The following is a 14002-nucleotide window of genomic DNA, read 5'->3' as shown; positions in this document are numbered from 1 at the left end:
AGGTTCTTAAGTAAAACACAAAGTAATAAAGTTATTCAGCATATGTGGAAGACATGGATATGGTTTACCAGGACCAGCCTTAAGCCAATTAGACCAATTGCTCCCAATTAGGCCCCGCGCCTAAGGGGGCCCTGCGCTAGACTGGTGGGCAACACATTCTAACCCCTCAGCAGCGACCCTGGTAGGTGAAATTCCTCACTGACAACAACACGGCCCCGCGGTTAACTTCCAATACCGTCACCGGGTGATGGAAATGGGTTGGGGGGGGGGGTGACGCAGGAGGACGATGTTCCCCAACTTTTCAGTTTCCAGCTCGGGTTTAATGAGTACTGCAGAAAGATTAGAGTTGTTTATCACTTGATTCAACTGAGACGAAAACGATTTGTTAACTGCCACTTTTAGCACTTGTTAACAGCTAGTAGTTAACACGTAGCTATACAATGTGTCACCAATACATCGATCTGCATTCCTCAGTCAATATAATTGTGTTTTGACCAAGTAGTAATGACACCATGTTCCTTTGAATAAAATTCACGGCAGAATTTCTTAAAGGACTCCGACCGCAAGCATGGGCTTCTTTTGTGCAGGTACAGTCATTCACCCACGTTATTTTAAGAAGGAACTGCAAGTGCTGGAACAATCGAAGGTAGACAAAAATGCTGGAGAAACTCAGCGGGTGAGGCAGCATCTCACCCGCTGAGTTTATCCAGCATTTTTGTCCACCCACATTATTTAGTTGTACCCATCATTCAAGGGTGTTATATGAATTTAAAAAAAAGTTTATGCATGTTGTTTTCTCTCTCTCCTTCAAGGTTAGTTCTTCTGTTTGCCTTTATTTGCTTCAGTTTTATTTAGTGTTATTTATCACGTTGTGGTTGTAGCTTTTGAACGATTTAAATATATCGGATTTTTTAAATTAATGTAAATTCATAGCATTGCCCCGCCAAATCCCTTCAGCTGTACCTGCAACTGAAGCTACGGGTGGATTAGTAGACCTTGAAGAGGCATTGACACTTTGTTTTTATGTAGAGGGGTAATAGAGAAGGGCTCCGGTCTGCGAGCTCACTGACTGAATGATACAGACGTCCCAACTGAAAATCACACCTTTCCAATCATTTATTTTACAATAGGCCTTTCTAGAGAACATGCTACTTTTTGCTTTGCCCATTTTCAAAATCTAGAATTCTGAATTTGGCGTTCGATTGGTACAAGGAGACTACAAAGTTCGTAATATCTTTTTTTATACACTAACTTTCTACATTTCTACTTTTGGATATGTATGTGGCAAATCTGGTTCATGGAATTTTCTCCCACACTACTAGTTATAGTCGTAACAACATATTTAAATTTTCGATCTTTCCCAACCCCTTAAAAAATGCCTGAAGAAGGGATCCGACCCTAAACGTCGCCTAGCCATTCCCTCCATAGATAGACACAAAATGCTGGAATAACTCAGTGGGACAGGCAGCATCTCTGGAGAGAAGAAATAGATGATGTTTTGGGTCGAGACCCTTCTTCGAACCCTCCATAGATCCAGCCTGGCCTGCTGAGTTCTCCAGCACTTTATAGAAACATAGAAATTAGGTGCAGGAGTAGGCCATTCGGCCCTTCGAGCCTGCACCGCCATTCAATATGATCATGGCTGATCATCCAACTCAGTATCCCGTACCTGCCTTCTCTCCATACCCTCTGATCCCCTTAGCCACAAGGGCCACATCTAACTCCCTCTTAAATATAGCCAATGAACTGGCCTCGACTACCCTCTGCGGCAGAGAGTTCCAGAGATTCACCCCTCTCTGTGTGAAAAAAGTTCTTCTCATCTCGGTTTTAAAGGATTTCCCCCTTATCCTTAAGCTGTGACCTCTTGTCCTGGACTTCCCCACACTTTGCTCTTAAAATAAATCTGTGGTCTGTTGAATAAACAACACGATAGACCACTCTGGAAGTGCAAGTTTTGCTGTACATTTCATACTGTAGAACACATCATAAAACACCCTGGGTGAATTAATGGGGTGAGATTTTTTTTTAATCTGTTGTCTTGAATTAATCGATACCCACCCTGATATCAGATTTAAATCGAAATCGAAATCCCGATTTTTGTGTTTTGCTATTTGCCTATTTCCTTCTCTCCATAGATGCTGCTGCACCCGCTGAGTTTCTCCAGCATGTTTGTGTACTGTTGTGTACTGTCCATTTTTTGTGCATGACTATTTGGCGGCCAATCAAGCTGTCTCTAAGGGGGTTGCGTCCAATCACCGACTAGCTTCCCTTAAAATTCCCGTCCAATCAACAAATTGTTCTCCTCCCGTCCAATCAGCCGCTGTCTCCAAGTACGTTGTGTCAAACCACATGTAGACAAAAATGCTGGAGAAACTCAGCGGGTGAGGCAGCATCTATGGAGCGGGGGAAATAGGCGACGTTTCGGGTCGAGACCCTTCTTCAGACTGAATTTCCAAGGGCATTGCGTCCAATCACATAATGCAGTTTAATGGTAATTAGCAGCTATGGTAAAGGTTGGAAGCCAGCGGAGGTACTGACAGTCAGACGAGAGCAGGAGAGATTCACACAGTGTATAATCCATAGCAATTAAGTGTACAATTTCACAATATATTATCAACTATGGGGCTCACCAAAATTGTTCTCAATTGGGCCCCGCACCTCCTAAAGCCGGTCCTGTGGTTTACAGTCGATAAAATGGACATAAGTAATAATACCGAGATTATTTCACTGGAGCCACGCCGGTAGACAGAACTGGCGAGGCTGTGACCAGTGGATCTGGTTGTATTTTGAAGGTAGACACAAAATGCTGGAGTAACTCAGCGAGACAGGCAGCATCTCCGCAGAGAGGGAATGGGCGGCGCTTCGGGTCGAGACTATTCAGTCCGAAGAAGGGTCTCGACCCGAGGCTTCACCCATTCCCTCTCTCCAGAGATGCTGCCTGTCCCGCCGAGTTACTCCAGCATTTTGTATCTACTACCTTCGATTGAAACCAGCATCTGCAGTTCTTTCCAAAGATCTTATAGCAGGCTCTGCTATAGGATCTTTGGTTCTTTCTGCAGTACACATGTATTTTGAATTGCGCGGTTGTGTGTGCGATGTCGCGAGGAGCCGTTTGGCAGCTGGCGAGAGCCGTCGGCGGTGGGCGGCAACAAAGATGTCGGCCGAGCAGTTGCAGAGCGCAGCGATGGAGGAGGTGCAGCAGCTGGTGAAGAAGAAGGATACAATGGAGGCGCAGATCAAAGCTTACTACGACATCTTGGAGGGGGTGAGTGGAGTGTGGGCGAAGGATGGGGTGAATGGGAACCTGCGGGTAGGGCTGGAGGTTTTCGTTTCCCGTTAATCCACAGGAACCCACGGTGCCTGGGCTGGCAATGAAGCCATTCCCATCCGTCTGCACATGATTGTTGTCTCCATTGTTTGCTTGTCAGAAAGCCTTTTAAATGCCACCATTGTTTCTGAAGGCATCCACCACCTTCTGGGAGAAATAAAACCTTTCCCCACATAACTCTTGTAAACTTTCCTCTCTCACTTTTACATGCCCCCTCGTATTTTACATTTCCACCATGTAAACTGTTGTTCAAGCTCTCCTAATAGCTAATACTCTCTAATTTGGGCAACATCCAAGTGAACCTGTTATACAACCCCTCCAGAGTTGTACAAGTCTCCACATCCTTCCTATAACGGGAGACTGGGACTGTACGGAATACTCCAATTGTAGCCTAACCTAAGTTTTATACAACTGTAACATGACTCGTCAACTTTATGCTCAATACTCCACCGATGAAGGCAAGCATGTCTTTACCATTGTATCTACTTGTGCTGCCACTTTCATGGAGCTCTGGATTTGCACCCCAAATCCCTCTGCGTCAGTTGTCTATATAGATATCTATATATATATAATATTTTAGCAAAGCTTCCCTCAATCATTAAAATATATCTTGAACATCAAGACACCAACTCAAAAAAACAGACAGCAGCAGAATATTAACCCTGACCAAGGCTGCAGCTTCAATGCAGCTGAACAGGTTAAATTATTTTATATTCAATGTTATTATTTCTATATTGATGCCTTTCTCGTGCATTTGGGAGAATGTGAACTTTTTTAATCTACTTTCATTAAGTAGTTTGAAAATGGGGCTGCAAAATCATTCCTGAATTATTTTAGTTTCCGTCTAGCCTTTATCCACCATGGGAAAACTTCATGACTTTGCTCCTACCTATGAGACAGAGTTTGTGACAAATTACCTTTCAATTTCTGTTTCTCTTTATGCACTGCTGTCTCAGTGTCCTGACACAGTGATATTAAAAAACAAAGGAGTTCTAGATCCAAGCAAAGAGATTATGGCACACTAGTATTTGGCACTTGCCTTTATCTACTGTAACAATGTGGTCAGCCAGGGACAAAATGAACATATCCAGTTTTGAATCCATCAGATTATGTGAATTCCTGACCCTTGCACAGGGATTAAAGACATGGGGTTCTGATGTATGATTTTGTTGTCCATTTGTGTGGCTTTTACTGCTCAAAGTACATGGTTATGCTGTCTGGTGGCATCATGTGTTCAATGATGAAGAGTAAATACTAAAATAGATGCAACAATCTACTTCAATTAATTTTGATGCACAAATGAGAAGTGGAAATACAGTTGTATAATAATGCAGTACAGACGGAATCATATCAACCCTTGCGAATATGCAGCTGTTTATTACGGTCAGCTTATTAATTTCACCTCCCTGTTCAATCCATTCCACTTTGCTTTTACTGCAACACATCCACTTCTCAATGTTACTTTTAATCTGCTTCTATCACCTTTTCAAGCAGTTCCTACCAGATTAAAATTTACCATGTTCAAAAATAAAGTTCTTACCATCTCTCATTCTTTTGACAATTTGCAAGTTAGAATTTGGTTTTAAATTCAGTATTATATGGCCCAAATTAGTTTTTGTTCCAATTTCATGCCTGGTTCTAAAAACAAAGAAAGGTATTTAACATTATATTTGCATTTTAACACTAATTGTGTTGCTGAACCTTTTCTGTTTTAGCAAAAACATGCTGGAATGGATGGGCCATTAGTTGATGTCGAAGGATATCCGCGATCGGATATTGATGTTTACCAAGTTCGAACAGCTCGATATAATATCATTTGTAAGTATTGCTGACAGTTTAAAAAATAAATGTTGAATTATGATTAAGGAAAAGTTGTTGCTTTGAGCTACCAATGCAGTATGCTCTCAGCTATCCAGCATCCGTGGTATGTGCCAGTTACACAAACATGCTGGTTGTATGAAAATTGTTTAAAAAAAAACCCCCGCTACATCACACTTACTAGTTTTCTTATCATAAACCTTCTAATAAACTGTTGAACTATGTCATCCGCTTATCCTTCCAAATAGCAGAGTTTTACACTGCAATTCTAGGCTGTAAGGCTAAATAATAATAATGTATAGCACAGTGAAAATAAATCAAATGACTGTACTCACCATCACATAAAATGCCGAATGTTGCTGCTAATCAGCCTACAACTGTGTTGTCCTTATCTATAAGCATAAACTAAATATGTCTTTTCACACATATTTTGCATAATCATTGAAATAAAAGTCGCTGTTTGTGAAATTTATGAAATTGCTTAATAATCTTAGAAATTTTTGCTGGTTGCATGAGCATTTTGAATGCATAATTACCAGATAAACAATTCGGAATATTGCATTAAAAAATTATCTGCAACCTGATTGTACAATGATTGGGTATAAGATTCTTTCAACTTAATTTACAGTGATCAAAATAAATAATAAATTACAATTACAATGTCAAAAATCTTTCTCAATTCTGTGAGCTTTGATGGTTCTTCATTGGGCTTGCAGGATAATTGTCATACAGCATGGAAACTAGCTATTCGTTCCACAATTTCTATGCTAACCAGTGGAATCCCATCTTCCAGCACCTGGCTCAAAGCCTTTAAGATGATTCAAGTGTTCATCTAGACACTTCTAAAATACAGTTAGTACAGTGCTTCCACCACTCTCTCAGGCAGTTATTTCAGCTACTTGCCCCTGTCTGGGTGAAAATGGTACCCCTCAGTTCCCCACTGTGCCTTTTACCTCTTACCCCAAATATATGTTCTCTAGTTTTATCTCCCTCTGATATGAGGAAAAGCTTCATACAGTCTACACTATACATACCCCTCATAATTGTATGGACCTCAATCATGTTCCTACTTAATCTCCTCCACTCCAGGAAAAATAGACCCGGCCTTTCCAATCTCTCCTCATAATCACATTGCTGCAAGCCCAGGTAACATCCTCTGCAACCTGTTCAGTATCTTCACATCATTGCTTCATTTTGGAAACAAATAAAATGACTGATTCTTCTCAAAACTCTTTTTTTCATTTTTACAATGACAAAGAAGCTATTCTTATATCTGTTTTTGAAGAGGACATTTTTTGGAGACAGCAAAGGGGGTAAATTAAAAAAAATATTTTTCTTTTTTGCCCTTCAAATTGAGATAATTAAGTTCAGGTTTACATCTTCTGGCAAAGTCTTTTATTTTTGCATTATGTTGATTATGAATGAAATTAAATGTAGAAAATGCAGGCGCCCCTTTTATGACGTGACACTCAGATTGGGTATGGCAACTATTGTTCCGACCGAACACTTGACTGTGCTTGAAATATATTGTGGATGTTTTTGTTTCTTATAAAGGTCTACAAAATGATCATAAAGCCTTGATGAAAGAGATTGAGGAAGCACTGCACAAACTGCATGCACGTGACAAGGAAAAGCATAGACAAGATGAGGCTGGGGCACATGAAGAAACAATGGAACAGGAAAGTCAAATATTACTTGCTTTTGCCAAAGTAGACACTGTTAGTCCAGGTTCGCCAGCCAGTATGTCAGTAAGTATATAAAAACACAAGTAATCAAGATTCTGTCCAAATGTATGACAAATCCTTGTTATTTTCCGTGATGCTTTTAAAAAAATTACAAATATGGAATATTCTCGCTAATTAGTTCTAATAGTTCTAATTAAATGATATTCTAGTCAACTTATAAAACAATTTATTAATTTTGTATCACTGCTACAGAGTGACACACCTTATTTTAGGTTTGCATGTTAAATCTTGCACTTGGATTGTTATGCTTTCTTATATAAATGGCTATTGTAATAGTTTTCTTTAGGTTTAAGCATGTGAAGCGATTGAGATGTGAGACATTGTGGGTGGGAGCCAGTACACAGGCACAGCTGGTATAGCGCCAGAGAACCAAGTTCAATCCTGACCTCTAGTGTTGTCTGTGTGACACCCGCCATTCCTGTCACATGGACGGAAATCCTAGGGGACGGGGACGAGGGGTGGGGCCTGCTCCCCCACCCCCCCCCCCCCGCCCGATGTTTTGAGAGGTGGGGAACAATCCCCCCCCCCCCCCCCCCCCCCCCCCCATGTTTCGTGACCTGGGCGCAACAGCCAGTCCCAGGTCGGCTTGCTTGCCCCAGGTCTGGCTATAGTGCCCAGGTCGGCTCGCTTGCCCCAGGTCTGGTTGCAGTTCCCAAGTCTCCTGCATGCCCCGGGAATGGCTGCAGTTCCCAGGTGGCGAAAACTAATTGAAAAAAAAAAACGCCTGCAGGCCGATCCGGCCCATTGGCCATAGCTTGCCGACCGCTGTCCTAGATGTCAGGCCTCATTTTGTGTGTGTGTGTGCGCATGTGTTTTGTTCTTGTACTTTATTCCTTGGCAATACTCGGATTTTGCACTGCAATCTGTACCATTTTATTGCTTTGCACGTTGTATTTATTATTGTATTGATAATTTCTCTATGCATACTGTTTATTATAGTAGCTTCGTGTGGAATTTCCTTACACCCTGACGTATATGACAATAGATGAATCTGAGAATTCTGGGATTGTTACTGCTATACTCTTTCAGACAGTGAGTTCCAGACCCCAACCTCCTGCAGGATGAAAAACATTTCCCTCTAATCCTTGCACCAAATAACAATCTTATTTCCTTGGTTTATAAAAAAATAGAGTAAAAAAGGAGCTATGTTTACCTTTTTTTATTCTCCTTACCTAAGGCTATTTTGTTCCAACCAATCTAACACAATTCTATTGATCTGAACAGTTATGGAAAGATAATACAATGATGTAGTTGCAGAGAGGACAACATGAAAATATGCTTCACACAGCATCTCATTTGTGAATTTAATAGAGTTTAATGTTGGTTAAACATGATTCGAGATATTTAAACAAGACGTTGGGCAAATGACATCATTTGACTGATAACAAAACGTGGACAGTCAATGTTTCAGGGGTTCATCTGGACTCTTAGAAATGTTGAAAATAGTGTGTCAGGCTGTATCTGTGCGAAGAAAAACTGAGTTAGTATTTCAGCTTGAAGATCTACTTCGGAACTGAGAAGGAGACAAAAGAAGCTTGTGGGGAGGGTGAGGGAGGGGAATTGCCTCTGATCAGGTAAAGAAAGGAGAGATTAGATAGACAGCGAAAATGAAATAGTAATTCATTATATGGGATAGTTATTCAGTATATTTCATGATTGCAGTAGAAATGTATTCACAGCACAGTTATCTGTTCAGTATTTGTTTTCTTGATGTACATATGTGATGGAGAATGAGATGAGGTCCTTAGTTAAACTACATTTCTATGTCAATCACCATTCAAATATTTTGTTTTGGGAAAAATATTGTCCTTAGAATAATTACAATGGCATTTGGAATAGGAGACACTTTTATACATGAATGTTCTTCCTCTTCCAGGGTTTGCAGGTTGGTGATGAAATTATAGAATTCGGCTCTGTAAATACACAGAATTTCCAAAATTTGCAAAATATTGCCAAGGTCGTCCAGCATAGTGAAGGGGTGAGTGCCTGTGTCCCTTTTATGACAAATATTGCTTTAATCTTCATTTTTATAGTACATTGTGTGTGTGTGTGAGAATTATTTCATCGTGGCTAAAATTCCTTTACATATTTTCTTTGAAAACCTATAACTGGGAACTATCAACTATATTCACAAATATCTCTGAATATTATTTGTTTTTAATTAATTTATTGAGCCTCAGTCGCTGGATAGGAATTGATCACTTACTTAACCAGTTCTCTTACTTTTGGCCACTAATTTGAATATCATTGTACCTAAATTGGTGACAATAAAAGACCTTTGAAACATCTCTGCAACAAAATGTGTAAATTATATCATGATTTGATCTCTAAATCCATCTTGTGTCCTAATCTAATGGAAAATCGTGGCATCATCTTCTCTTCCTATATCCACTCTGATATCACCACCCTCCTGTAAAGCTTAGTTTGCCAAGATTAGAAAGTAGAATATATGCCAGGAATGGTTTTTTGCATGTTGGATTATGCGCCCTTCTATTACAGTACCAGAAATAATGATTGAAACCAGAACATGTCATCTAGGATATAAGATGTCTAGGACAGAAAGGTCAGTGTGGGAATGTGAAGGAGAATTCCCTATCCTAGGCCTCCTCCGTTGTCAGAATGAGGTAAAACGCAAATTGGAGGAACAACATCTCATCTTTCGCTTGGGCAATTTACAACCCAGTGATATGAATTTGATTTCTTTAACTTCAAGTAACCCCTGCATTCCCCCCCTCCACTCCCCCCCCCCCCCCCCCACCCCACCCAAGTCGCACCAGCTTCTCGTTCGCATCTAGCAAAGCTAACAATGGCCTGTTTCCTTTATCATCATTGCTTTTTTGTATATCTTTCATTCATTTGTTCTATATCTCTCGTTTCCCTTTCCCCTGACTAGTCTGAAGAAGGTTTTCGACCCAAAATGTCATCCATTCCTTCTCTCCAGAGATGCTGCCTGCCCCGCTGACTTACTCCGGTATTTTGTGTCTACCTACAGTTTAAACCAGCATTTGCAGTTCCTTACTACACATGATGTCAAATTAAACTTATCTCCTCTGTCTGCACACGATCCATATCCCTCCATTCTCCGTCATCTTACAAAAGGCTTCTAACATTGGAATAACATTTTTCATGTGTGTTGCCACTCTCTTGTAATGAAGGCCAACATATTATTTGTCTTCCTAATTGCACGTTGTAACTGCATGTCTTTCTGCATTTCAAGTTCAATGTTTTAAAATATATCTTATATTTTTTTCAACCAGGTTGAATACGTTTACATTTTCCCCACCATGAACTCCATCTACTATCTTCACTCTCTGTTTCCCTCTGTGGATTCTTTATATCTTCCATAAAGTTCACTTTTCCAGATACAGAATAGGCTTAGATAGATATTTGAACTAGTGCCACTCTATAGGATTAACACTGTTGCTCAAATGCCAAGTGACCCATTTCTGTATTATTCAACGTTACTTCTGAATGCCACTTGCCGTGGAGTGGCTTAACTGGGATATTTTCTAATTTATTGACCTGAAACATTACACATAAAATGCTGAAATATTTCTAGGATTTTTTCATTTTGTTTTGGATTTGTAGCATTGGTAACATTATGCTTTTTTGACTAATTTATTTTCAGAGGTGAGAAGTTGAAATATAAAATGGTTGCATTATATGCTTATATGATATACACTGCATTTTCAAGTAATTTGCGATGCTTGAAATGCTTCAAAGTATTTATGGGGGAGATCAGTAAAGCGCTATATAAATGCCAGATCAAAAATACAAATGATCATTAAATTGAAAACTGATTTTGCACATAACATTGATTTCACATTTAAAAGGTGAGAAATTAAATATTCACCTGGTAAATCTATAGTCTGGTTTATTCCAGGAGTTATGGGAAATTTAAGTACATTTACTTCTTTTGGTTGACTATAGTCATGTTTCCTTACAGAAACCCATAAGCATAACAGTCACTCGAAATGGACAGAATGTACACATCAGTCTCACACCGCAGCAATGGAGTGGAAGAGGATTGTTAGGGTATGTCATATTGTATTAAGATAACTAATGGGAAATTAAGAATGAATAACTGAATGTTTATGTCTTTCATATGTGCTTCTTTGGTCTCAATTGCAGGCTTAAGAAAACGAGTCTCATGAGGTTACTTTATTGCATAGGAGCAAACAACAATCAATTCAATGTGTCCTTGTACAATATTAGATAGTAATAAATCCATAACAATTCTTCACTTAACTTGGTTGTGACTAAAATAAAACAACTTCTAACTAATCACTTGCATTTTATTTTTAAGCCTGCTTTAGCAATTGTTTCTTGGAAATCCCATCCTTTAATGGCATTGAAAAGATAAGATTTAAAAAAACTTTTGAACAGAATAAGAATGAGAGGTTAATGGTCGTTTCAAAATGGCACACTAATTCCGTACTTATAGTTTATAGAGAAACAACATAAAGCAAAATAACATTTTAATTTTGGTCTGAAGAAGGGTTTCGACCCGAAATGTTGCCTATTTCCTTCGCTCCATAGATGCTGCCTCACCCGCTGAGTTTCTCCAGCATTTTTGTCTACCTTCGATTTTCCAGCATCTGCAGTTCCTTCTTAAACTCTTTAACATTTTAATTGCCTATTATCTTGGTTCCAGTATTAAACTAATTTTAAAAGAAGTGATATTTTAGGAGTAATCTTGTGGCCTTGATGTTAACCACAAGATGACAGATGGGATTATCTTTGCCATTATTTTTTATAATACTGAATATTGAAGTCAACATTGGCAGAAATTAATTGTTAAATGCAACTCTTTAATTCTGATGTTGCGTGCATTCTTGAGGGTTGTAAACCTTTGCGGTGGAAAATATAGGCTGCATAGCTCCACAGATAAAGTCCCTTCTTTAACACAAGCAGTCAGTTGGAAGCACGTTTGCCGCTGAGTCAAAGTGTTATGGATTTCAGATCCACTCGAAAGATGATGGCACAAAAATCAACTTGAATGACCAGGGCAAGTACTGTCAAAAGTATTATATTTCAAACATTAAAACCAGAAGATTGTCTAAAGTGTTCACAAAACACCGTTTCAATGAGAATCTGAGAATTTACCCCTAGATCTTAGATAAAATATATCCTTTAACCAACACCTAAAATAGATACAAGGTGCTGGAGTTGGGCAGCATCTATAGAGAACATGGATAGGTGACGTTTCGGGTCGGGTCACTTCATTCCATGTTCTTCAGATATACTTCCGAACCCACTGAGTTACTCCAGCACTCAAACCGTTTGTAAACCGCCATCTGCAGTTCCTTGTTTCATCACCTGAAAAAATATTTGTTCAATACCATGCTGTCATTTGTAAGGGTTTGCTGTGCACAAGTTTGTTGATATAGTTCGATCATATAGTTCATTCGGTCCATCGTGTATATTGACCTCCCACTATTGAAACGCATGCCTCATCAAAGATTCACACCATCCTGGTCGTATTCTCTTCTTGCTGCCACCATGGAGAAGGAGAAGTAGTTATTTTCAGGTTCGAGAACGGCCTCTTCCCATCAACCATCTATTGTAGCATGAAATACACTTCAGAGGTTCTTTGATATGTTTCACGACTGTATACATTTTTATTTCTTTCTTGTTGACCGGGAGGATTGGGAGTGTATTCCACGGTCTCTCCAGGAAGCCTTTGCGATCCCTCTGTCAGTTGCATCCCCTTTCTCCCTCTTCTTGTGGTAGCCCCAATATCTACAGCCAAAATCAGTACTTTCCTTCCCCAATTTCGAAGGACCGTCCAAAGCTTCCTGCTGCATTTGTACTGTCTTAACCATCAGCTGCGTTGAGCATTTGGGATTGTGCAATATACTTAAAGCTGGCTACTGTATCTTCACAACATCAGTGCATCCTATAACTGTATTTCCTATATCAGTTGACAGATTTTTAAATGGTTTCATTTGTATCCAAAAAATTATATGCCTAAATGAGTCTAACACAGAAATGTATTTAAAATTGAGCAGAAAATAATTCATAATTTCTTGTTTTCCAGGTGCAATATTGTTCCTTTACAGAACTGAATATCATTGATTTCCCCACAGAATAAGTCCTCACCTACAAATTGCTAACTACAGAACTCTAATCTCAAAAAAACAAAGCAAAACTGGATCTTGAAACATTAAAACAGCAACTTATTTTACAGGTTTTCAATATGTCCAATTTGAATATGCAGAAAATGTTTTTTATTTGAGCCGGGTATATCTTTACTTTGTTGTATAAGTTTTTATTCGTACGTGTTCTTTTTCGGTGGTAATTTTAAATCCTTTCATCGTTTTCTGTCACCTTTTTATTTGTCAGCTGGGAATGGATTTGTCACAATTAATGTTTTGGGACACTTGACAAAAGTGATTAAAATGTAAATCGAGTTCTGCTGTTGTAATATTACTTTACTTCCAGCCCCACATGGGGAGAAGGCAGTTTCTAATTCCAGTCTTGGATGATTTTAAAATCATAACATGGGCTGTCGTTAAATTATTGTGGTGCTTCATAGGAGTTAGTGAGATTATATACCTGCATTGGGATTGGGTCAAGTGTAAAATGCTGCACATTCATACACTTAAGAAATGCATCTTTATAAAGTAAATTGCTATTTTTTACATAAAGTAAATTTGCAATATTTTTTGGACTTTGAAATGTATTAAGCATCACAGGTGTTTGATATGGCTACTTTTTGGTATACTAATTAATTTTACCAGATCGTTACACTTGAAGAATTCTGAGTATTTGTTTTTCAGGCAAATATAATGTAGTTTGGGAATAAAATGCCAAACGATTTAAGAATAAAACAAGTATTTTTGTTAATGTGTTACTATTAATGTTCACTTTGAATAATTTATTTGAAATATAAGGATTTTTTTGTCAGCTGTAAAGTGATGCTGACAAATAATCACATCATATTATGTACTGTTCATTTTTTCCCTTTAAATAAGAATAATATCATGTTCAATTTTTAGCAAATGTGGATAAATGTGGTAGGTTTCTAACCTTGTTCCCAAGACAATAGTTAACCTAATACATTGTGGATTATTTAAATATAATTGCTGGTTGTCCAGATTATCTACTG

General features: G+C 38.8%; 1 protein-coding gene across 1 annotated transcript; it reads left to right on the top strand.

Moving 5' to 3' along the window:
- The first annotated feature begins 2917 nt into the window (after nucleotides 1-2917).
- psmd9 (proteasome 26S subunit, non-ATPase 9) lies at nucleotides 2918-13727 on the top strand. The gene is made up of 6 exons (XM_055655721.1): nucleotides 2918-3265; nucleotides 5044-5146; nucleotides 6701-6894; nucleotides 8768-8869; nucleotides 10838-10926; nucleotides 12932-13727. Exons 1-6 carry the CDS (start codon nucleotides 3065-3067, stop codon nucleotides 12957-12959), a joined length of 717 nt encoding a protein of 238 aa, XP_055511696.1. The 5' UTR covers nucleotides 2918-3064; the 3' UTR covers nucleotides 12960-13727.
- Nucleotides 13728-14002: the final 275 nt, after the last annotated feature.

Source organism: Leucoraja erinacea, chromosome 25 (genome assembly GCF_028641065.1).
Source record: "Leucoraja erinacea ecotype New England chromosome 25, Leri_hhj_1, whole genome shotgun sequence".
NCBI lineage: Eukaryota > Metazoa > Chordata > Chondrichthyes > Rajiformes > Rajidae > Leucoraja > Leucoraja erinaceus.
This window is presented reverse-complemented; position numbering and strand designations above follow the sequence as displayed.

Excerpts from the sequence above, each read along its gene's own strand:
- psmd9 (XM_055655721.1), top strand. The coding sequence starts at position 3,065 with ATGTATTTTGAATTGCGCGGTTGTGTGTGCGATGTCGCGAGGAGCCGT. Across the intron at positions 3,266-5,043 it reads ACTACGACATCTTGGAGGGG|CAAAAACATGCTGGAATGGA; the intron begins GTGAGTGGAGTG and ends TTTCTGTTTTAG. Across the intron at positions 6,895-8,767 it reads GTTCGCCAGCCAGTATGTCA|GGTTTGCAGGTTGGTGATGA; the intron begins GTAAGTATATAA and ends TTCCTCTTCCAG.